The sequence below is a fragment of the Miniopterus natalensis genome, chromosome 19, assembly GCF_054644295.1.
Source record: "Miniopterus natalensis isolate mMinNat1 chromosome 19, mMinNat1.hap1, whole genome shotgun sequence".
NCBI classification, from domain to species: domain Eukaryota; kingdom Metazoa; phylum Chordata; class Mammalia; order Chiroptera; family Miniopteridae; genus Miniopterus; species Miniopterus natalensis.
The window spans coordinates 19,561,903-19,587,329 of record NC_142099.1 but is presented as its reverse complement, the minus strand read 5'-3'; the positions used below and the strand labels follow the sequence as shown (position 1 = coordinate 19,587,329).

The following is a 25,427-nucleotide window of genomic DNA, read 5'->3' as shown; positions in this document are numbered from 1 at the left end:
CCACTAATAAACTACCTAAATATCCAGCATATTTTGGTGACATATTTTCTTTGCTTGAATTGTCAGATATCATTTGGTGAATTACAGATAAAAAATTCACCTATACTAGTTTAATCCACTTCTCTCACTGGTTTCCTTTTGCTTCAAATACTAAAATAATCTTAAAAAGCAATGACTAATCTTTTGAATGGACAAACTTGAAGACAGAAAAACAATGGCGACTTCTATGCACAGTTATGTTAAAGAGTTTCAGATGTAAGGGCTATTTATCAAATCTGAACACTATTCTTAGTCTGTGCGGGCATCCATTCACATTTAGAGGTGAAAATATCAAACACATCTTCCAGTTTAGCTCCCTCTTTGGCAAAACTGACTGACATCAGGCTCTGACTTCTAGGTGCCTATCTTCACAGACGTGGTTACCCTACGACATGTCTACTTTAGCTTATTTATGACAAAGTAAGAATAAAAAAATCCACAGGGTTCTCATCCACAATATTTTTTAAAAAGCACATACACTGTTAAAAACACTTATTTCTGAAGTGAAATAAACAAATTAAGAAATTAAAAAAAAAGCAAAACAAAAGTTAAGATGTGCAAGGTCCACACAGTAATACTGCTTGCTCTGCAGATGGTCTCTCCATGAACCCAACGTGGGTTCAGCTCGGAGGGTCATTAACTGAAAAATCATTCCGCACAGGCAACACTTTGCCCTCCTGCCTACGTCACCTCCCACGAAACCAGAAATAATGGTATTCTAACTGTGTTACATGAGAAAAACATCTGAACTCCTACTATTCTTCCGAAACAGAAATCTAAACTGAAAAACTCAGCGCTTAGAAAATGCTCTTCCACTTCTCTTTGGACAGTATTCTGTGGGCAATATTTTGTATTTAAGTTTCATGGATTCAAGAGTGAAATTCCTATGATTAAAAAAAAGTACATTTTCTAAGAACACAAATGTGAGAAATTTTATGTGAGGCCCAAAGTAACAGAAGCCTAGTAGAAGGTATCAGTCAGGAGGTGTTTCTTACTCTGGGCTTCTGCTAAAACCTATGATACCTCTTGAGTTTATAACACCCAACATGTAGCCTTTGTTCAAATGCCATTTTTTGTTAAAATTCTAAGGCATCTTATCTTTAATCTCTCTCTCTCTTTTTTTTTGTAAATCAACATTTATTTTGAGTATTAAATGCATTACTGCATAGAAGAGCCCTCACAAAACTGCTTGGTCAACTACCGACAAAATATGGTTTCATGGCAGGAATATATATATCTATATATATAGATATATATATATAAACACACACACACACACACACGTGTGTGTGTGTGTGTGTGTAGTTTTCAGGAAAACATTTTGCAACAAAGGAAAGTTGTATAAGGAGAGGCTTGATATTTGAAATTCCCAGAATCTCAGTCTTTCACCTTTTTCCTTTTGAAATTATTTTGTATGCCTTATAATGAAATACATACATACATATGTGGAATCTCTTTTAAACAAATGTGATCCTAAATCTTATATTGAAAAAAAAAATGAGAATAATTAAAAAAAACTGGCATTGTGCACAGTAAACAATGTAAAAGAAAAAAACCTATCTCCTTGATGATAAAAATCATCCATGACTGATAGAAGAGATAATCCAATTAAATTGGGAAAAAAGAAAAAAAAAAAAAGTAATGACTTGTAAGTAAAATCCCAGGGAAGTTTAGGTAGGGATTACAATCCCTACTAAGCAGATCTGTGGCCCAACAATGAATTAATACAGAAGCCTAACCTAAACCCAGTTAAAAACAACCACGTTTTCTAGAGCCCATGTGAAAGAGTGTCTGGCACGTGAACACTCGGCCTTTATACCTCCTGCAGGAAGTCGTGTTCCCCGTACAGTACTAAATCTCAGAAGTTTAGTGTTTAAAAATATCTTCCCTCATCCAAAGCCAAACAAAAACTCTCCCAAAGTCCCAAACAAAGTCTCAACAACTCACATTACAACATTTCTAATTCCTCCACTTGTGCTGCAAACTCTCAGGGAGGCTGCCGGTAGAATGCTGCTCATTAGAATATCTTTACACCTTGGTTCAAAACCAGCTCCTGAGGTAACCCATTAGAAACATGTTTTTCCTTCTGAAAGTGTATCTAAAAAAGGCGATTCCCCCTTCAAAATTAGTACGAAGGTAAAAGAAATGCAAATGAGCTACGATCTATTCCAAGACAGCACCGCCAGAGATTCACACACACTATTTGGTGTTTCGTGTTGGATTTCCTCTCGTTCTTTTAAGGCAGTGGTTTCCACAGGTCAGTTCAGAGATAAGAAGTGTGGTCCATGGCAGTTTGTTTCGCAACTGCAGTTGGTTCTCTGGGAATGTCTCACTTCATTCCTGGGAATTAGTGCTTTTCGGTTCAGAACTCCAGAGGCTGAGGTGGAAGCCCTGGGCTCTCCCTGGCACAGGATTGGTTTTTAGCTGGCGCTCGTCCATCAGGTCCTCGCTCTCACTTTGGAGCAACAGTTCACCTCTCTTCTTTCTTAGGCATTTACTCAAAAGTCATCAAGTTTGTAGGAACCTAAAAATATAAACATTAAAAAATGATAGCATTTATTTATTCTTATTAAAAAAATTTTCCACTATATTAGTTTCAGGTGTACAATCCTGTGATTAAACATTTATGTGACTTATGAAGTGATTCCCCCGTAAGTCTAGGACCCTCCTGGCACTGTATATAGTTATTAGAATATTACTGACCATATCCCCTATGCTGTACTTCACATCCCCATGACGTAACTACCAATCTGTACTTCTAATCCCTTCACCTTTTCAACCAGCTCCCTAATCCCCCTCCCCTCTGGCAAGCATCAGTCTGTTTTCCGTATCTGAGTCTGTTTCTGTTTTGTTTATTTTGTTTTTTAGATTCCACATGTAAGTGAAATCATATGGTATTTGTCTTTCTTTGCCTGACTTACTTCACTTAGCACAATACTCTGTCGGTCCATTTACAAACTGATAGCATTAGAAGTTGTTTTTCAAAATATTATTTATCTTTCCTTGTCGTTTTAAGTGAGCCCAAATGTTAAAATCTTTCTCACCTAAAATATCTTTAAAAAAATTAAATATATTGGGGGACATTGGTTAATAAACCTATATAGGTTTTAAGTGTACAATTCTATAATACATCATCTGCATATTGCATTGTGTGTTTACAACCCAAAGTGAAATCTTTTTCTGTCCCCATATATTTGAGCCCCTTAAAATCTTTAAGATTTTTTATTGATTTTTATGATATGTGAAAGTGAAACATCAATTTCATGTTTATTTTGTCCAACCAATTTGTGGTTCAACTTTAAATCGGCAACAGGGCTTGGGGAAAACAACATTATGGATTTATTCTCCTTTGCAGCTGAAAGCCTTTGTTTCAGTAAAATAAAAACAAAAAAATCCAAGTGGTTTTGGGTTTCACTGCCACCACAGAAACCCACAGCAAGTTGTCAACAGAAAAAATAAAGATGAATCAGAATAAACTTTATTAACTTGAAGTGCCTCATATTTTTTACCCCTCTAGAACTACATTCCCTGCCTCACACTATACTCTACCAGCATGGGCTACATTTTCTTATTTTAAACACTTTAAGCTCATTGCAGCACTCTCTGTTCCCTCTGCTAGAACTCTGTTCCCCCTAATTTTCACCCGCCGGCTCCTTCTTATCATTCATATCAATGTCATCTCTTTAGGGAGATCTTTGCTACTCACTCCTACTTATTTAAAGTTGTCTCTACTCCCACCACTCTGTATGACATAATTCTATTTTGTTTTCTTGTACAGTTTTCACTATTTGAAATTTTGTTATTTGTTCGTTTGTTTATTGCCCATCTCACTAAAATGCGGATTTCACGTCTTGTTGACTATTGTCAGCAGCAACAACAACAAAAGAATGAAAACAAAGATTTGTTCCCACTTCATTCAGAAAAGTAGTCTACTTACTTCTCTTTGGAACTCTTAAATACACACCCAGGTTATGGGCTATTTGAGGGTTAAGAGAAACGCTCACCTGTTGTTTGTTACTTTGGCAGGCAGCACTCAAATGCTTAAACCACAGCATTGCATTCATCCTACTGCCAGCTTGAAACTTGTATGAATTTCCTAAAATTATCAAAAACAAGGGGAAAATAATAAAAACTTAAGGAATCTAACATATAATAATTCTGCCAACTACCAAAGCAAAAGAAAACAAGACTAGAGTTCTCAGTTGGAGAATCCTATTTCTCCAACTCCCGATTTTCCAATATAGAGTTCTCTCTGCTGCATTTGTGTGACCTCACTTATGCAGAAAGTCACTGTTTTGCTGTTTGTGAGTTGGAAGAGAAGTCATTTTGTCTCTTTAAGTGTTCTTTAGAGTAAACTATATCTAAATAAAATTGTTTGGCTTCTCTAGATTTGTACGTGTGGATGAGGGTACAGAATATCGGTTCTCAATATTGTTTAGATGACCTATTAGCAGATGTTGACATGAAGTGTTTACAGGCCAAAGTGCTTTAACACTAAACGTTTAATACTTAGACATTAGCTATTTAGTGTGAACAAGGATTAATGAGCAAACACTAATATCAGCTATGACTTTAGTTTTTAGTTATATCTGTCAAAATTGTTAAAGATATCAGGTATCTTATTGACGGCTTTCAGGGAAAATATGAGGTGGCACCTTTTACTCTCAGAAAACTAGAAATTCATCTGTGTTGTGTATATTTAGTAAACTTTATGTTGACATAAGGATTTTTATATGGTTATATGTATTAAGATAATAAACTGAGAAAAGAAAGCATTCATGTACTATAGACTGCCTTAAGTAGAGCTTTATTTTCTTTTTTTCATTGACCCAAGTTCTTTTTATTACCCAATTCTTACCACTTGCTACTTTCCTTTACAACTGTATTCAATGGCCCAGGAGCCCAATCTATATTTAGGCATCACACAGCTTTTCTTTGAGATTTTAACACTTAGAGAACCTTTTCCCTTTCAGAAGCAATGGTTTGTCCTGAACGAATATTTAATTATTTAAATTAAAATACTGTTTTGCTTGCTGAACTCAGATGCAAACATCAGATCAAAGTAAACAGAAGGCAATTCTACAATGAAGTTGACCACAATTATTTTTTCTGCACCCACCATACTTGGCTTAAATTTTTACTTACACCACCATAATACCCTAAGAGCAGACTCTACGTTGATATGAAATACATTCTGAATAAACAGAGGTCAAAATATAACTGTACAGCCCCTAAAAGGGAATGACTCATTTTGGCTGTGAGCTGCTGGTGTGGAAGTTTCTGGGCAGATGAGAACGGCATTTCCTTGCTGGCTTCCTGTGGTGCTTATCAACAGCCAGCAGTTGTCTGAGAAGAGCAGCAGTCCCCTTAGAACCTGTTCTGACTGTGGCCTGAGGCCTCCCTATCTGCACGACAGGGCCAGGAGGTATGTGATTCTACAGCCACCTTCCAACTTGTTACATCCGCTTTAAAATCTTCCGTGGTCAACAGCCAATAATTTTGTTCCTAAACGTCTCTACTATATATTATAAGCAAAGTATTATAATTAAAATCATATTTCTTTGGAAAGTGCTTTGAGTCAAATAAGCAATTAATTTGATTAAAAGTAATGGAATAAAAATCATTTAAAGGAAAACCTCTGCCACATTTAGAACTTAAGAATAACAGTTTAATTCAGGGTATAAATGAAGGGTATAAATTAAGTGTATATGGCAAACCACTGAGAATTTAAAGCAACAATGGGCCATAGATTCTCAAGTTTCCTTCTTCCCTTCGCCCTCCCTGGTTATTAGCCCTCTAGGGAGTATTTGAACTAGTTTCAAGCTATGGCCCTGCAGCAAAGAAAATAAGCAATAAGTATTAATTGATAACTACAAATATTGGTATCATTTCTATACATTATGTGACAGAAATATTTCCTGAGAGATAAAATCACACAAACCTTCCCTCAGTCAAGTATGAACCCAGTTAAACTAGGCTTTGACTTACTGAAAGTTACTTATACATAGGACCTTATCCCCTGGTTACTCTACTCACCTTTCTCAGAATCAGTCAGCAGGAAGAGGTCAGGATGTTCCGGGTCATCAGCCATCATCACCATCCATCCTACCACAGACACATTCTTATTTGATGTTGACTTGAACTGAGAGAAAGATGACTAATGGTTATCTTGATGGCTCACCCTCAGCAAAGTTTAAGTCTCAGGGACAATCTTCAGTTTCTCCCAGTGAGAGATGAGATCTGTGACTTTGTACGGGTCAGGCATGGTCACCAGCGCCTTTTACTACTCCATTTCCCCTCAGCCTGACCTCTGGCGACACTCTCCCACTTTCCAGGTCTTTCCCAGCTTCAGCTCTTCATCAACACCTAACTGTTCCACTGTCCATTCCCAAAGAGTATGCTCTGCTACTGGACTGGTAAGTTGATCTATGCTGTTTGGTCTGTTACTTTGCTATCCCTCACCCTTTCTTACAGGAAACACAGCTGCATTTTAAGAGAGATGTTATCTGTTCCCCACAACTTATTGAGATATAACCGACTTATAACATTGTGTAAGTTTAAGGTGTGCAATGTAATAGGGGTGTTCTCTTAAAGCTGATGATTATCATAAACCGTAGTGCTATCAGACACTTTTTTTTTGGTTAATCCTCACCTGAGGATATTTTTTCCATGGATTTTTCAGAGTGGAAGGGAGGGAGGGAGGGGAGATAGACAGAGACACCCCCCCATTGGTTGCCTCCTGTGCGCACCATTACTAGGGCCAGGGATTGAACCTACAACTCAGGTACATGTCTGGGAATTTGAATCTATGACCTTTCGGTTCTAGGGTGGATGTTCTAACCATTGAGCCACATTGGCCAGGGCAGACATGTCTTAATTCTTAGGATGTATGTATTCTTAGCATGCTTGTTAACTTTTCTAGTTTTTTAAAGTTATACTTTATTAACAAAATAGAGCTATTATAAAAGAACAAAAAATTAGGTTAATCTCATTCACGAACAAAATAAAAAAAATTAAGTTAAATATTGGCAACCTGAATCTAGCAGTGTATAAAAAAGCTGATACATGATGACCAAACTGGATTTATCCCAGAAATGTGAGGTTGGTTTAATGTCAGAAGTCAATTAAAGCAGCTAAGTTGGGTTTATTTCAAGAAAGTGAGGTTAGTTCAACTTTAGAAAAATTATTAAAGTAAACCACCATAGCCCTAGCTGGTGTGGCACAGTGGTTAGAGCATCGGCCTGCACACAGAAGGGTTGTGGGTTTGATTCCCGGACAAGGACACATACCTGGGTTGCAGGTTCGATCCCAGGCCCTGGCTGAGGCTAGTGTGGTATGCCACCAATCGATAAGTCTCTCACATCCATCCATCTCTCTCTCTCTCTCTCTCTCTCCCCCCCCTCCCTCCTTCCCTCCCTCCCTCCCTCCCTCCCTCCCTCCCATCTACCCACCCACCCACCCATTCTAAAAATCAATGAGAAAAATATCCTCCAGTGAGGATTGACAGCAACAACAACAAAAAAAGATTTTAATTCTTTATCTGTTGCTTACATATAGCCAATATTTTCTTTCAATTCTACTTAAATTTTGCTTGATAATTAAAATATTTTTTCCTTTATTGCTTTTATTATGTACCATATCTCTTCTAAAATATATACTAAATACAAACATGGACCTGTCTCCATACCCTCTATCTTGCTCTCAGAATTCTTTAATCTTAACAGTATTAACGAAAAAGATGAAGAATATAGTCCATTTCTTTGGTACTAGATTTAATTTCCTCACAACCCACTATGCTCTAATTTCTAAACATTTCATATATATTATCAGAAACCTCATATAATTAAAAACCCAAACCATGATAATATGTTACTAGTAAGTGGCAACACCAAACACAGAAAAATATTTAACATATGTGGTAGATGATAAACTTAACAATTCTCTAATTTGGCTTTTTTATAATTAAAGTTAGAAAAACACCGTTTCATTCTGAACAGCTACTTCCTCATCGTCACCAACTAAGTGAACCCCAGCCCTGTATCTCAGGACGGCTGTGTGAAAAGTTAACTGTACACAAAGACAGGATTTAATTGAGCTATATCGACTTTCTCCGCTTTGAGTATAGCAATGCTGACCAGAGCAATTAATCTGCAAACTATTTCGGTGAAACTAATGTAACTTTGTTGGGTATGTGGTCATTTTGGTTAATCTGACCAGAAATAAAAAAAATAGTCCTTTACCTCAATGCGAGGACTCCATCTAAACAATGATAACCTAACGGTGAATAAAAAAGCCAGTGCTTAAGAATTTATATGATTCTATTCAGGTACAGTTAAAGAATGAAGCAATGTGTTGTTTAAGGAAACATGGTAAACTACAGAAACGCGAGGCAATGATTACCATGAAATTCAGCACAGGGACAGCTGTGGGTAATACGGCCCATAAGGAAGCTGATGCTATCTTATGGCACTTCCCACATTCATTTAATCCAAAAATGTGCTCTTACACACCTCTGGTTTGATTAAAGGGCTAACTGTGAGAATAAGAGCTATGCAGTGTTATTTGGGTAAGTTTAGAAGTAGCAAAAAGACTCAATTTTTTTTAGTGGCTCACTTTTCCTTGGTATGGTAAGCCACTTCACTTCCCCACAAAATACATGATTTAGAAATAAAATTCCTCTCAGAGATTATTATTAATGAATCATGGAAAATTATCCTTCCTTTCAAAAATATATCACTGGCATATAAAAACAAGAGCTCGCAAAAACGATTTCTAGAAAGATTCTCCATTTGGAGAAATGCGCAGTGAGGCTTCTTTTAGGTAACACAACACACGAGAAAACGGACCCCAGACACCAGCGTGACTGTTACTCCCCTTTACTGCTGGGAAAGTACTCAGGCTGAGGTGGAAAGTTCTTTACATGATGCTGGCGATTTTTCACATTTTATACTTTAGGAATCGAGACTCCAAGGCAATAGTCTTCAACCTTTTTCTGAACAAGAAACCCCATTTGCTTGATGTCTTTGAAGGCTTTGATGCCAAGACAGATATTTATAATGTGCAGTTTTGACATTTGCAATGGAAAAAAAACTCACATTCAAAAAAGAAACTTCAAAATATGGAAGTTATGCCAAGACTCTGCTTGGAATGGTCTTACAAAATAAAAATAATTCCATTACAACGTTCTAATAAGGAAGCGGTAAGAACTTCTGGATTAGAATATGGAAAAAAATTCAAATGGCTGCATTCCATGAGGACTACTTTATTATTATTATTATTTTTTAATCCTCACTCGAGGATATGTGTATTGATTTTAGAGAGAGAGGAAGGGAGGGAGGAATGGAGAGAGAGGTGAACACTAATCCATTGCCTCCAGTACACGCCCAACTGGGGACCGAACCCACCACCCTCTAGTGTTCGGGACGCTCCAACCAACCGAGCCGCCCGGCCCGACCAGGACAACTTTCTTTACAACCATGAAGAGGCTGTGACACTATGCCAATGAGTAATACTTACATGTTTTCTTTCTGTAGCCTTTAGAGATTTAGCTGCATAGTAAAAAAGTTGTGTCCCACACAAAGCTGCCCAATATTTTGTCCAAGATGCCACCTGGAGAGAACACACGAATACATGACTAAAATACCGCTGGCTTCCCCGTCTCTTCACCTTCTCAGCGCCACGATCCTTAGCTATGCCCACTTCAGCCATCAGCCCAACCTCAGAGCTGTACCACTTCTAGAATCTCTAACTCAAATATTCCCATCACTTCCACTTAATATACTCTACTGAATAGTCCTTTCATTCAGGTAATTATGCATCTCACCAAGAATCCTATCGCTTTTTAATATTATCTAGTATTGCCCGGGGCTCCCCATCCCATGTCCCCCTTCCCTTCTTCATGTTTAGTCTGCACCCCACGGTTTAGCACTATACCCATTCCCTTCCAAATACTGTATCTCAGCACTTGCTCTCCTGACATAACCCTAACACTAGTTAATCTGACCATCTTTTCTCCCCAGCTACACTTTCTTCATAGACCGTCTGTCTGTCTCACCAGGCCCATACTTCAAATATTACCTGCATGCTAATAACTCCCAAATCCTACCTCCTCTGCAGAACTTCTGAACTGTGCCGTTTAAAGAGCCAAACTGACGTCTCCACTCTAAGTCTGATAAGTACACCAAACTGAACTTGGCCAAGACTTACCTGCCCCCTCTCAAAAAAACCCCCTCAACTTTCCCTATTTCAATAAATGTCCCCAACGCTCACCCAGCTCGGTTCCAAACCCAGAAGTTTTCATCACGCCTACTCTCTCGCGTCACATCCAATACATCGTCAAGCAGCCCCAGCCTCTCCCTGACTCCACCTCCTCCACCTACTGCACTGCACGTTCAGCGCTTCAACTACACAGGTCACCTTGTCTCCTGAACTCGAGATCCGCACGTGGCTAACTCACTTTCCTCACTCAGACCTCGGTTCAGATGCTTGCCTCGCTATGGTGACAACTCTCCTCGCCCCACCACAGTCCATGCCCTCTCCTCGCTTTACGGGCTGGTTCTCACTGGAACGCCAGCTCCAGGACGTAAGCGCCTGCTCTGTTCCTGGCATCTGGAGCACACCAGGTGTGGTAAGGCCTCAGGTGACGTGCGATTCTTAGTTCACTAGCTGGTCTAGTGTAGCTTCAGGACTGCCATGTAAGCAGCAAAAATCAGACCACTTAGGTATAAACAATTTTTATATTTTAAGAGGCAGCTCCTTATCTTCAAAAACTTTAAGTGGAGATATGCATAAAAGTTTTTATTCCAAATTAGGTGTAATTGTTATTTGAGAAAAGAAAAAAATCTTTCTTTAATCATCAAACTACTGTGCTGCTGTTGGTGAAACCTACTTCCGAGTTACATGTGAAAAGCTTTGTTTCACCAAACTTTTTTTTCCTTAATTATGGTTTGGAGGATGTTTAATATCTGGGTTCTGTTTCATGTGGGAAACAAACCTGCATTACCAAGTTAACTTAGAACTGACAAAAAAACCCCATAACTGGTTGAATTCCATTTCAGGGTTGTGACTTTCTATTCTCTATTTTTCCTAAACTTAAATTAAAAAACAACAAAAACATGGTGAGGCAAATGTGTACCTTAAATTACTTCAAGTGTACTATGTACCTGGTTTTATTTCAATTGTCTTCAACGTTTTTTAGGGTCCTATACACATTTACATATTTTCAGAAGTGTTAAATGTTAAAATATAATATGACAAAATCTTACTTTAGGCTTTTTCCCTTCCTTTAACAAGGTTTTTCTCTTGAGGACACCCTGGATAGTAACAGCTCCTGGATATAAGTGTACCGCCAAATCTTCTGATTCTGCAGAACTATAATAATGAAACAAAGAAAAAAACAGGTAAGAGCTTTTGCGTATAGTAGCTATCAAGTAGGTACTTAAATGAAATGTAATTATTCTTTATTTCAAAACTTCATTACTTTATTCAGAATGAGAAGACACAATTATAAAGGTTTATTGATCTGAAATTTATAAGCTGCTACAAAAGTTAATCAGGAAGTTATTAAATCAGCAGATGGTTAAAAATACACACTTTATTACATATCTGAGCAAGTATAATTTAGAAAGAATAGGGTAATTTACTTTAGTAAAGATTAAATGAAAGATTTAAGACTTTTCTTCTTCTCAACATGCCACACTGCGTCACTGCTGTAAACTTTTCCCCCATTAGAAACTTTAAGTCCTGGTAGGAAAGATGAGGATTCTATTTGTTAAAAGTATTTAAGCATATAAAACTCAAAATAAAAATAATAAAAGCTCAAAAAGGAAAAAAAGAAAAAAGAAAACCCACAATTAATTTAATTCTAAAATAAGTGAAAGTAGTAAAAAGCACTAACAACATATTTTTAAAAATTGGCTTTCTGCAATCAATTTTAATTACATTTAAATGCTATCAATGCATAAGTGTTTGATTATAGCCTAACTCCAAAGATTTCCTCTCCATATATCTGAAGAAAACCATTACAAAATAACCAAACATTTAAATATCTTTCCCCAACTGATTTAAGGTCCTATATTTAAAACAAGAGTAATTTCTGCATGAGTCAATTAAAGCACACACACTAATAAAAATTTGTCATTCTCTGGTGATCCGATTTGAGCTGCAGAATTCCTACAACAGTGATGAAAACTGAAGCTTGCCAAGTTATTCCTTTATGATTATTTAGGTGTCTTCAAAGTGACTTAAAAGCCTAGAAACCGTTAGAAATTTCAGGCTAGGGCTATTTATTTTCAGGGAGGTATACAAAAGGAGATTAGACACCATCGAAATGACGTAAGTTCACTTCTAAAGTTGGTTCTTTTGCTGTATTATGAATTGGTTGATTACCCTTTACCACTACACTAACCTACAGCCCTCGAATCAATGTGGATTAGCCTTATTTTCTTCTGCAGCTAGGACAGTGCAGAAAGAGGACTCAGCTTAACTAGATGAACAATGGAACGATCATGCATTTAAATACACAAGTATTATTTAATGAAATAGACTAGTCTAAATTCAGGACCCGTAGTTTATCAAAAAAGTTCTCTCAAAGGGCAAATAAAATGTACGCTTATTAGCAAAATAAATTCTCTGGCTGTAGCCTTTGAATGAGGCTGCACGTGGATCTTTGTATTGCTCATCCAGTAATCAGCAGCATTAGAAATAGCGATTCAAGTTTATCTGGATTAAATCTTGGAAAGTTTTCTAGGCATTTTTGTCAGTCTTTAAACCAATTAGTTGAGAAAGAACAGAAACTGTGAGACCACACCCATGTAAGCCAATCACCACCACCAGGGGGGAGCTCTGTGGCCCGAATGCAGGGGAATGGTACCTGCTGGCCTTCACGTGGCTTCGATAGCCATTTCGTGCCACTCGTGTCATCGGGCCGAGAGAATGGTACAATCTGTTCCTGTTGGATTCCATTATAAATTGTATACATTACATACACTTTAATTCACACAAACATCATCAGTACCTAGAACAGCATAATAATTCCTTCGTGTAATAAAGCTTTCTAAGTTTTACGAAAGATTAGTATGTGATTGTTCCTGTTTCTTTTTAAAAGCATGCAGCATAGATTTCAAAAACTTGTTTCTTTTGCTAGTGATGCTAGAATTAGTTATAGCTGCTTAGCACACATCATACATTTACATATACATTCACTTTCACAAATTAGCTAAAATACTTAAAGAGCCATTTACAACCAGGTACTAACGAAACTTGAAAAATACTAAAAAAAAATCCCTTCTATTTCTATTCCAGTTCTTGGATTCCAGTTTAAATATGACACCTGGATTCATATAAATAATTCATTTTTATTGTATGTCCCTATGAAGACACCTAAAAGCAATGTGGCCAGTAAACTTAAAATTAGTGTTGTCAAAACACCTTATTATTTTCCTCCTTACCCTTTTTATTAGGTCCAAAAAAACTAATAAAAAAGGTAAACTGAGTAACAAATAAAGGCATTATTTTATTTCCATATGAACTGAAATAAATAATAAAGCTAGTAAGTGATAAAAATAGTAAGAGCTAATATTTATCCAAAATGGCATGTAATACTTAACAAAAAAGAAAATAAACACACACATAGACACTGATACTTCTTTGCCTGGGAAAAGCCAAAAGTAGTGCACTGATAAATAATATTTAAAACAAAAAGCATTATTTTAGCAACTGAAGCAGCAACATATTTGATGTCTCTCTAGGAATTAAGAACAGAAAATGGCATGTTTAACATTCAGAGTAGTACTTTCAAGTTCATTATCTACAGGTAGTATTTTAAATCCCAGTTCTTCATTCATTTATTATTATTTCGAGTCTGAATCTTGTTGGGCAGCATTAATTTGCTCTCAGAATGTTTCAAGAGCCACTGATTTAACTTGGCACGAGTACAGTACATTTTTTTAGCTGCAAATGTTTGCGAAGCAAAACATTTGCCATAAAAAAATTGTTTTGAGATGTGAATGTAATACGGTCAAACACTGTCTTTGAAAATAACCTGTGGGGATGAGAACAGGTTACCCACACCACTCTGGTTACTCACTAATATCTCAAGCAATCCGAGACAATTTTGTTCATTGATATTTTTTATCTAAAGATTACAACGCACGCTATCATCAATATGATGGTATTATGCTTTCTAGAGGGAAGCAGCTAAGGCAATCTGTACAGACAGCATATGCCGCCGCAGGCAACTCTTGCGTTTTTCCCGTTTCAGGCAAACCCAAATAAAGAGATTGAAAGTAAAAGTTGGAAGAAAAATAATATGCAAAAACAAATTGTTAAGAATACCTCAAAACAAAGAGAACGAAACCTGGGAGCACCAATAGTGCAGAAAGGCTTAAGAGTACTTTAACATGTTGGGTTTCCAAGTAAAATCTTCATCACATAATGGTGAGAATTCTTTATAAAGCATCATCAAGAACAACGACATAGTTTCCCAATTAAACAAAATTCAAATATAATTTAATTTTAAGTATATATTTCGTATAATTGTTTTCTATTAAAAGTCACTGATACAAAGATAGGTAACTAAATATTTTAATTCCATCAATTTTAACATGACATTCGAAATTCAATCTGAACGACACTCTTGCTTAGAAACTTAGGTAACTTAGTTATATACAAAAAAGAGCAATTACTTTGGTCAAGAGTCAAGTGTCTTATAAGTATAAATATGTCAGAACTGAAATGGTCAAAGACAATATAAGCCCTACTGAACATTAAGTAAATAAAAATTATTTGCACTGTTTAGCTACATGTTTAAGGTCATCTTACTTAAAAGATCAATATAACATGACATTTGCTGCAGGCTGATGATGGCTTTTAGAGCTTAAAACAAAAGGGAAGAAGAAAGCATGGCATAGTATTTCAGTATAAATCTGTGTGCTCTGTGCAAACTTTGAGTTGATGACAATTCAAATTCAAACTTCAAACTGATTTGTTTACAATATAATTTAAAATTTACTAGTCATTTTGCCCTTGACAAAGTAGTAGAGAAGGCAGTTGACCATTCTCCTAAATGCCTTAAATTACTTGTCAACCAGAATTTAAGGAAATAACTTTACTTTTCAACACATAAGTAGATACACTGACCATGATTATTTATTATTTTTAAATTATAATTTTAAATGTACTAAAAAATTCATATACAAGTGTCAAGCCACCAAACAAACATGTATTTATAAGGTATAAGACTCAATTCCAGACTTAAATGTCAACTTCTAATTTCTGCCACTTGCAGGAAGCTCAAATAGTCCCTTAGAGACATGTGATAAATATTATCTCTTAAAATTCATATGATCATAGGTGAATTATATTATTCATATACTTTTAGACAGACAAAAACAAAAACAAAAACCTCAGAGCAGTTCAAATGGACAATTTTTCTTACCTTTCAAAAGCAGGCCATGAGGTCTCTTCACTTAGTTCAGAACCATCACTGCTACCTAAAATCACAAGTTATTCCATTTTTTTAAACATCAGAATTACAGTTTGAGTTTTTTAACTTTAAAAATAGTTTCTTTCACTGTGCTTGTAAAATGAGAATCATGTTTTTTGTGGGTGAACATCCATATATTAATTCTTTATTCTAATATTATTGCTGCTAAATTTATTTTATAATATACTGAAATACAGTTGACAAGAAAGCAAATTAACATAAAACATTTCTGTGTATCTACTTATAGCTCAAATTCATTGTTAATAAGTAACTTCTGTATGACCAGACAATGACATAAGCACACTTTTCCTTACCAGGTTTTTCATAATTTAAGACCAACATAATTATGAAATTCTTAGGAGTCCATGGCATACTTCGAACCAGGGACCTCTCAGTGAATGGGATGATGCTTGATCAACTGAGCCACACTGGCCAGGGCACCATCACAAATTCTTAACTTCAGTACTACTACTAAGATGATCCTATGTCTAACTGCTACTTTGCTTTCATCAAATTTTCTGTATATGTAGTAGGGTTAATGATGTTTTTCCAGCTGAGTTTTGTGAAAAGCCACATTTTAAACAAGTTGGAACCCTCTCAGAGAAATATTTCTCACCTATTGATATTCCACTAGAAAGAGTAGAACTTTCAGCCTGGCCTCGAGATGGTGCGTGGGGCTCCATAACGCTATCGTCTAACAGATGCCTTGGCCCTGCATTTGGGAACGTTGCACTCTTAAACTCTGCTGTATTCATTTTATGAATGAAACTAGAAACAAAGGAAAAATACTCATTACTGTTACTAATTCAGGATATAGAAGATATTTCTATATAAAGATCCAAGAAATGAGATTTACCCACTATCCTGAACTTCTGAATTCTCATACTAATGAACACACAGATTTTACCACGAAGGCCTCAAACTAACAGTTTAGGGAAATTATTTTTAGGAAACCAGGCCATATCCACCTATGTAACAGAGAATGCTTTAAGTCTCCTGCCCATTAGAAAATTGTTTTCACATTCATTTTTGGAAAATAGCTATTAAATTTTCACAAAAATCATGGCAAAGGTGTGCTATCAGCCCCGTTTTGAAAAAACAATCTTGCAAAGCTCAAGAAATGAAACATAAAACCATTTCCCATTCTTCATATTTAGGAATAAAAAGAACAATTTTTATAAACCTTAATTTATGGAGACTTATTTTAGTTAAGACAAGCAGTAACTGTCCTGATACAAATAAAGCTTGCAATTTAAAAGTAGAGTGGTATATTGCTTGCCTGACTTTATTTATAATGATGCTCTGTGATGTTCATTTATATCCCCCAAATGTGAAAGCACTGTTGGGAAAAGCTCATTTCCAAATTAAGGTAAAGGAAGAAATAAATGCTTTTAGGCAAACAAGACATTTTACTGAATCAGAGAAATACTATTGTATATAAAAAAAGATGCGAGGGCACTATTTTATATTTAATAAAATAAACAGAAAGTAAATCCAACTGAAAACGATTTAAGAATTGGAAAGATAAAATGAAAAATGCTGACTTGTAACCCAGGCTATGGCACTTCCTATGTCCATGTGGGATCAGGTTCCGAGGGGATGGCAGTGTCTGTGGTAACAAGGCTCCCTCAGCGGCCACACTCCTTCTTCCACTCTGTGGAGATCCCACTTCAGGACCTAAAGGGTCAATTTAAAAAGAGACAGGGAGCGAGAAATTTTCAAAAGATTGTTCTATTTTAATCCTTTCATATAAAAATATAAAATGTGGTTTAAATTTTAAGATATGTTAATTCCACTTAATTGACTGAACATGAGAAAGTTCTTTTCTAAGTCTTAAAACACAAAATCCCAAAGCGTACAAAATCCACTGATTTCTCTCTCTCTGACACACTAAGTAGGAAGTGTAAATATTTCCCCTGTGACAGAGGAGGCAGGATGAGAGGAGCTGGGCTCAGGGTCTCAAGCCCCAGATGACACCCAGACTGAACACTCAGGTCTCCGATCCCCAGCTCACTGCTCTGTTTAGTTTTATACTCGCTTCTTTACTCTTACTTTCACAGCTTCCTTTCAGATAAGAGATGTGTAGGGCAGGCCAAACACTCAAGTAAGAATTTAAATCTACGTCGACACTGTTCAAGCTTATGGAAATAAAAAAAAAAGAACTCAGAAGTACACAGATTGGCAAAACACCACTGTAAGAAGAGCAAATTTAAGAGATTTAGGCTGAAATGTCTTCCTTTGCTTGGAACCCTCTTGCCCCTAAATACAGCCACGTTGCTCCCTCGCTTCCTTCATATATTATTAGATGGCTCTTCAAACATTTTTTAGAACATACAATCATATGAAGCTAGTTACCAAGGTCTGTGTTTGGAATTTTTAAAAAAGGTACTTACCAATGATTTCTTAAATAATGAATAATTCTCTTCAATTTTACATTTTTGCCTATGTGTGGTATAGATGTAACATCCTCATTATAATGCAACAGGTAAATTAAGGGACTATGACTATTTTTTAATATTTTCAGCACTTGATCCAGTGTTAAAAAAATTAACTCACTAAAACTGACTTCTATAATCATTCAAATTAGTAGAATTTTCCACTTGATCACAGAAATTTCTAATGTAATTAACATTCCTTGCTTAGGACAGTGTATTCTGCTTAAATAAATACATAAACAAACAGATATTTCTAACCCTTACCTGTTATTTTCTGTCTGTGGTACCTACTTTCCTGGATTACCCTGATTAGTCATAATATCTGTTTGTACATCACTGACAACCTACAAGTAACAACTTTTTGATTAAAAACCAAAACAAAAACAAAACAGAAAAAAAAAAAGATATATTTCAATAGTCAAAGTAAACTTTGGATGCAATATAAAATGTGCTAAGTACTTACATACTTTGGAGCATATCCTTTCCTACTAGGTTACCTGACTTATTGCTGGTAATGAGAGAAAACTGTGCACTGACCTACTAAATCTTCCCTGGAGGCAGCAGAGCGTGGTGTGCTTGTCCCTGGTTCTATCTTTAATGAAAGCCTGAATTTCAAAAAGAAACAAAATACATAAAATGATTAACATCTGACAAAGTAATACTAAAATCATGTATTTTCTTACAAAAAAACTAAAAACATTTTTATAAAAGAATCTCAGCTATGTATCTTTCTTCAAGAGCAAACTTTAATAGTTAAGTCTCCTATCTCTTCCATACAAGGCTGATCTTATGGTCATTCTAGGAAATATTAGAAAGGGGAAAAACATTAAAAAGTCTTATTTAAAAATAGAAAAATCTCAAACTACTCTAACATTGCTAAACAATTCATCACTTTTAAAGATACTCGATGAATGACTAAAAGGTGATTTAACTGGAAGTTATACTGATACCTGACACTTAATTCATAAACTTTCACATATATTATTAAGTACATTATGCAGATTCTTCCTAGAATCTTTACTGGATGGGGCTAACAGCTTCTTTAGCCTCTTAAGGTTGCTTGCAAAATTCCTGGTAAGTTCCTGCCCTAAGTCAAAGTTTATTAGTTGGTAGTTAAGTTCCATTTAGGATCATAAATCCAGTTTTGAGTTCCACAGCAGAAGAGATTATGATTTCTATCAGTGGAAACTATTTCAGGAAACAGGATACTAAAGCCGTTGTGGAGAATACTTTGGTGTAGTCCATAAAGCCTATTATTATTAAGCATTTGTCTGAAAATTAATAAAGGCATCTTATTTTTTAACATTCTGTGAGCTGGGATTTTTTATGAAATTGCATAATACAAGTGACATTCATAATAATATATCTATTACAGGTTCCTAACTTACTATTTCTTTGGTAACCTAAGAGGGGGTTAGGTACAATTCTATTCCATTTATTGGACAGTATAAAATGCATTTGTTGAATATGATTAACCAGAAAGCTCTGATTTTTCTTATTACAGAGCACTTTAATCATCTGGGCTGCAGACTATACTGAGCTCATTCATTAAATAGTCATTGAACACCTGCTTTGTGTTGGACACTATGGTTCCTGCCCTCCTGAAGCTTCTAGTCTAGTAGGTGGAAGACAAAGGCGTAACAAAATAACTATAATTTCCTGACACAGAACCAAAATAGAAGAAACAGAAAGGAAGCCATGGGGGAATCATGGGGCTCTCAGCAGCAGCGGATCACTGACAGCAGAACAGAGGCAGAAGCATCGCACATAGCGCAGCAGCGGAGGCTGGCCAGTGTCAGTGCCTGTATCATCATCAGAACACCGCGTGATAACAGTGATGCCGAGTCAATGAAAAAGATACATCATCATCAAAACACCGTGTGATAACAGTGATGCTGAATCAATGAAAAAAGATATTATGTTCAGTATTAAAATGAAAGAACTTCAAAAGATTTCATTCTGTTCAAATCATATACATGTAATTTGTAATATCTATACTGGCTATATAGATAAAGTTGCCAAAAACAGAGGCCTTTGGATAAATGAAGTGTCATTTTTATTTAAATTCTTCATCATAAAAATACACTTTTCCCCTAATTACTTTAATGGCTCCTATCTTAAAATGCTGATTTTCAACACATTTAATTAGGAGGTTCATACAACACAACTGTAGCTTTCAAAAAACGATCTACTGTATCTTCTTCAGTTTCCCGTATGACGCCCCAACGACACCAAGCGGCTTGTAGTCCCCAAGCAAACCCACTGTTTCCCATCCTATGCCTCTGACCATTCCCTCCTGAAACACCCTTCAATGTGGAGCTAATTCCTACTCAGAGTCACCCTTAGGTGATACTGTCTCCTGAAGCTGTTCAGGTTTCTTTTCACTTTCCCCACTAAGCCAAGTCAGGTCCTCCCTTATCCATGTTCCATAGTACGCTGGGTATATCTCTATTTATTATAGCACTGTTTGAACTGCTTGTAATCATCTGTTTCACGGATGTGTTTTGCATTAGACTGAGCTGCTTAAGGGCAAGAAGTTGATCTTATTTTTGTAATCCCAGCAACTAGCACAATAACTAGCCTATAACAAAAGTCTAATAAATATCTGTTAAATACAAATAAGGGGACGGCTGCTCTGGTTTTAGCTACTTATGATAATAAAAATCAATATAATAGCATCAGCTTTCCTACAAAAATGAAGGCATCTTATGTCAGTTTATACAGTGAAAACTACTTACTGGCTTAAGTGGTTAATTCTATTCTTTTAGCGAAGTAAAAAGTAGCTTAAATACTTTATTGTACTTTTACCATTGCCAATAAAAACTTACCATCCTTTATAACTCTGCAATAATTTCTTAGACTTCACTTCTACTGAATCAACTATAACTTCTCTTAAATCTAATACATTTCTTGAGTCAGATATAGAAATTTTAATAGCTACTTGCTCATATTTTGAGTTTAAAGGTGTTTTCAAACATTAATAAAAGATCAGATGAGCCCTGGCCAGTGTGGCTCAGTTGGCTGGGCATCATCCTGTGCACGGAAAGGCTGCTGGTCTGATTCCCAGGCAGGGCACAGGCCCAGGTCTTGGGTTTGATCCCTGGCAGGGCTCATACAGAAGGCAGCTGATTGATGTTTCACTCTCACATCAGTGTTTCTCTCTCATTCTCTCTCTCCTTCCTTCCTCTCTCTAAAAATAATCTTAAAAGAAAAAATGACATATTTGTACATTGACTCAATCATGTCAAGTGACTAAAAAAAGATACATGTAAATACCTTTACCACTGCAAATGTATGGCTGGATTAGGCATTTGCATGATATGATGTAAGACTTACATGTTTAAATACATGGGGACGAGAGGGGGGAGGACAGTTATACAAACCAATCTGAAGATTCAACCTACTTGTAATTATCATCTTCCACAAACTTTTGCAGCTCTTCTATATACTGAACAGAGTTCAGATATTTTTGGACGTGAGGCAACATGGGGATATCTAGGCAAAATATGATAAGTAATTAATTATCTGATAAAGTACATCTCAACCACAGTTTCAAAAGTTAAGCTGAGAAAATATTTAGAGGTGAATTAAGGCCACATGGTACCAAATTTAAATTAATTCTAGAAGGACATTACTGAGGAAAATTTTATTTAAAGTGAGACTGAAAGTTGTTTGTACAGATTAAAAAAACAAAACAAAATCCAAAACAGCCCCATTTACAAAGTCCAGCACATTTGAGACATTTCTTAGAAAAAATCAGAGACTTCATTGTGATTTATATTAAAACCTAACCTAAAGGCAAGATGTAAGGCAGTTTTCTTTTCTTTTAAAGAAGCCTGGCTCCCATTTGTAAATGTAGTTTTTCCTTTCCTACTTAGAAATTTCAAACAACATTAATTTAATATTATAATTTGGTGTTATGTTTTTAAGAAATGAGAAAAAGACAAAGAGATCGTTTGACTTAACTTTCAGTAAGATTCACCCCCAGCCCCAACTTTCAGGAAGCTGTTGAGGTTTTCTTAAAAGTACAGATGCACACAGTGAAGTTTGCTTTAAGACAAATTTATTTTAAATTAATCAGTGTAAACTCACTGTTTTATAATACCATAAAAATTATATGTCAGTAGCCTATATTTATTCCCTATCAAATTGAAAGCATCCAAACATTTTTAAAACATTAAAAAAAAAACCACACACAAGTTTTTGTAATCATCTGGGCTTGTGTAAGCTTCTTCTACATGTGTGTTTCCACAAAATATGTCTTGGAAAAAAACTGGTTATTTACTCAATAACAGACTCAAGAAAGCTAGTCAATTGCTACCAGGATCAAGAGTCGTAGCTCCTTCCCTCACTGAAAACTGTAAGAACTATTTCCGTAACAGGTCAGGGAGATCAAATGGGATGAACAGAAAATAATTTTCTCAATTATGTTGGCAAAGTTTGTTACAAAATAGCAAAAGAGCAAAGGTAAAACTTAAAATTTTAACTATGAAATACTTCCATTCCTTAAAAGCAAGATCTTATATAGAATGCTAAATATTAAACAGGGATATGAAACAATCAGTGTCTTCCTTCATGTTAAGATGATGTTTCCCTCGGTGTGAACAGTGGCCTGGGTAGTGTGTAAGTGAATCAGCAGAATCACAACACGATGCCTTAGTACCACCCCGGAAACTTACCGTATTCACAAGACTGCTGCAAATCAGAAATTATTCGAAGGATGTTATTCATCAAATTTGATCTTTGCTCACTTTCTAGAATGCTGCCAGTTGACGGGTATGCTGAATCAATGTATGTTAAATCTGACAAATAGATACCTGAAACGAAATTAGATAAATGAGTGTTTTCCTACTTGTAGCTTGAAGAGTAGGACAAAGAGAAGGGGGAAAAAGCTAGCTTACAGCTGTATTTCAGTATGTGCCGTACTTAGAATGTACTGTTATTAATACAGCACAGCCTTGTAAACACACTGCCACTGAGGCCTACATTTCCATGCTGTTGGGGGTCAAACATGTAAGTATGTTTTTTTGGTACATGTCCTCTTCTGACACCATCTTAAAGTATGATTTTAAAAAAAATCCTCACCTGAGGGCATGCTGAGAGAGAGGGAGGGAGGGAGGGGAAAGGGAGAAAATGGGGGTGGAGAGAGAGAGGGAGGGAGAGGGAGAGGGAGAGGGGGAGAGAGGGGGAGAGGGAGAGAGAGGGAGGGAGGGAGAGGGAGGTAGGTAGAAACATCAATTGGTGGCCTTCTGTATGTGCCCCACGAGGGGATCCAACCCGAAACCCAGGTATGTGCCCTGACTGGGAATTGAACCCACCACCTTTTGTTACATGGGACAGTACTACAACCAACCGAGCCACCCGGCCAGGGCTCATTGTTTCTCAAAGCTATACCAGTTCATACTCCCACTAACAGTATGTAAGTTTCTAATGATCTACACTTGATATTATCAGCTCCTTAATTTTTGTCAATCTTGTGAGTATAAAATATCTCACTTTTAATTTTCATTTCCTCGATTAATAATGAGGTTAAGCATTTTTTTATGAAATGTCTTTTGTCCATTTTTCCCTCTAGGTTGTCTTTTTTAAATCGATTTCTAAGTTCTTAATATATTGTAGAAATGAATCCCCCTGGCAGTTAGATTTTATCCAGTTCCTCTCCAACCTAGTATCATAACCTGAGTGAATATCGATCTCGCTGCTGAAACTTATTCTTGTAAAGGCCTAAGTGACTCTCCTCATTATTGTATCTTTAAACCTTACGTCTTTGGTCTCTTGCTGTCTCTCTGTAGTATTTTTACTATTCGCTTCGCTCCTTGGTCTTTACTGGCTAGAACCTTCCTAGCTTCCTGCACCCCCCTCTGTTCTTGTTTTTTCCTCATGCTCCCTGGAAGCTGGCATTCCCCACGGTTCTGTCATTAACCTTACTACTCTACGTGTACTTTTTCTGGATTATTTTACTTCTGTAGCTTCAACTATCACCTAGTAGCTGGTGACTTCCCAAATCTCTCTATAGAGCTGAGCTCCTGACTTGCATTTTCCATGCCAAACCGACCATTATTTGTTCTTGAACACCTGCCATTCCAATTTAGCGAGATTACTAATTGCTGAAGCTAGAAAGCGCAACTGGCTCAAGGGAAAAACTCAGGAGGAGCCTACTCCTCCTATTTTCCCGGACGAAGCTGCGAGTGAGTAAAACAAGATCACTGAATGATCCTGTGCTGCATTACGTAAGTCAGAGACGAGCAGCTGGCAGCCCGTCTGTCCCCATGTTTTTAAAATCAGGAAGTATCACAGGAAATACTGAAATGACTTTCTTTTCCTAAAACATGGGGAGGTCTGGCAACAATGAGGTACAACAGAAAAGGGTGCAGATCCCATAATAACGTCGGTTTGTTACTGGTGCAGGGCCCTGCTTCAGTCTTGTTCTGAGCATGTCTCTACAGGCCCTTGAGTTTGCAACCCCTGGCACACCTATGGATGTCACAGGAATTTAAAGAAACAATTCTGCAAAAGAGGCAGAAACTAAGCTGACTTTAAGTAAGGATGCAGATCAACAGTTGATGGCAGAAGTTCAGAAAGAGAAAGTACAAGATACAGCAACGAGGAGGGGAAAGCACATGGTATGAATAGAAAGTAGAAGCCCTAAGTTGTATCTAGCAGTGGCAATCAGCAGTCATACACTCCGATGAGAGTGTGGCATAATGCTCTGGAGTTAGATCTTAATCCCCCAGTCTACCACTTAGTGCTAAATACTAAGCCAAGTCACTTAAGATGCCTAAATTTGTGTTTCCTCAACTATTGACTTAATCACATTTCCTGATTTAATGAAATATAACAGCATAGTTAGTATTCAACAACTAGTAATTCTCTCTCCAGCACCCTAATTTCATAGCAGAAGACCTGGGTCAGAGGTATGTAAAAGTGACTTTTCCAAGTTTATATAGCTCCTGTGTGTGTGTGTGTGTGTGTGTTGGGGGGGGCGGGGGGGTCAGAAATGCCACCCCCTCAGGTCAGGGTTATGTTTGCATTTAAATCACAACATATCAACTAAGAATAACCTTATTCAGATATGAGGTGTCCTGTTGTAGAACAGGAGGAAGCGACATTATATAGCATCAGAGTTTAGGTTTAAAACATGTTAAATTTCTAAAATAATTTTATACATAGATTTCCATTTATTTTCGATAATTATATACATAGGAGCAGATTTATCTTAATAAGAAACATTACACAGTAAGATAAACATATTACCATAACATTAGGTTTCTTCTAAGTTTAAAATCTTCTGAAACAGCAACTCAGTAAAATGTTTAAAACGTCCTCTAGGCTATAAAGAGTATTGCATTCTTTAGGTGGCTGCCTTCTGACCAAGTTTAACTCTGGTTTTTTGTAACAAAAGACAAACTCATCCGCCTGCAGCTACTTCTAGGTGAAGTTGAGTACTGTGTTCTTCAGTATGCAACTTA

The 25,427-nt window shown here is 36.5% G+C and overlaps 1 protein-coding gene across 2 annotated transcripts in view; it reads right to left on the bottom strand.

Moving 5' to 3' along the window:
* Window positions 1-1,309: 1,309 nt before the first annotated feature.
* RALGPS2 (Ral GEF with PH domain and SH3 binding motif 2) overlaps window positions 1,310-25,427 on the bottom strand; it is a 104,953-nt gene continuing 80,835 nt past the window's right edge. The window contains exons 10-21 of one of the 2 annotated variants that reach the window (XM_087827867.1): window positions 22,638-22,775; window positions 21,363-21,453; window positions 18,496-18,563; window positions 17,068-17,200; window positions 16,140-16,291; window positions 15,476-15,530; window positions 12,911-12,988; window positions 11,304-11,409; window positions 9,556-9,648; window positions 6,076-6,181; window positions 4,044-4,135; window positions 1,310-2,563 (exon numbers count right to left, since the gene is read on the bottom strand). In XM_087827867.1, the coding sequence (XP_087683993.1) occupies window positions 2,534-2,563; window positions 4,044-4,135; window positions 6,076-6,181; window positions 9,556-9,648; window positions 11,304-11,409; window positions 12,911-12,988; window positions 15,476-15,530; window positions 16,140-16,291; window positions 17,068-17,200; window positions 18,496-18,563; window positions 21,363-21,453; window positions 22,638-22,775 (1,142 nt within the window). In that variant the 3' untranslated portion in view covers window positions 1,310-2,533. The remainder of the gene's footprint in view (window positions 2,564-4,043; window positions 4,136-6,075; window positions 6,182-9,555; window positions 9,649-11,303; window positions 11,410-12,910; window positions 12,989-15,475; window positions 15,531-16,139; window positions 16,292-17,067; window positions 17,201-18,495; window positions 18,564-21,362; window positions 21,454-22,637; window positions 22,776-25,427) is intronic. The other variant, XM_087827868.1, reaches the window with a different exon arrangement.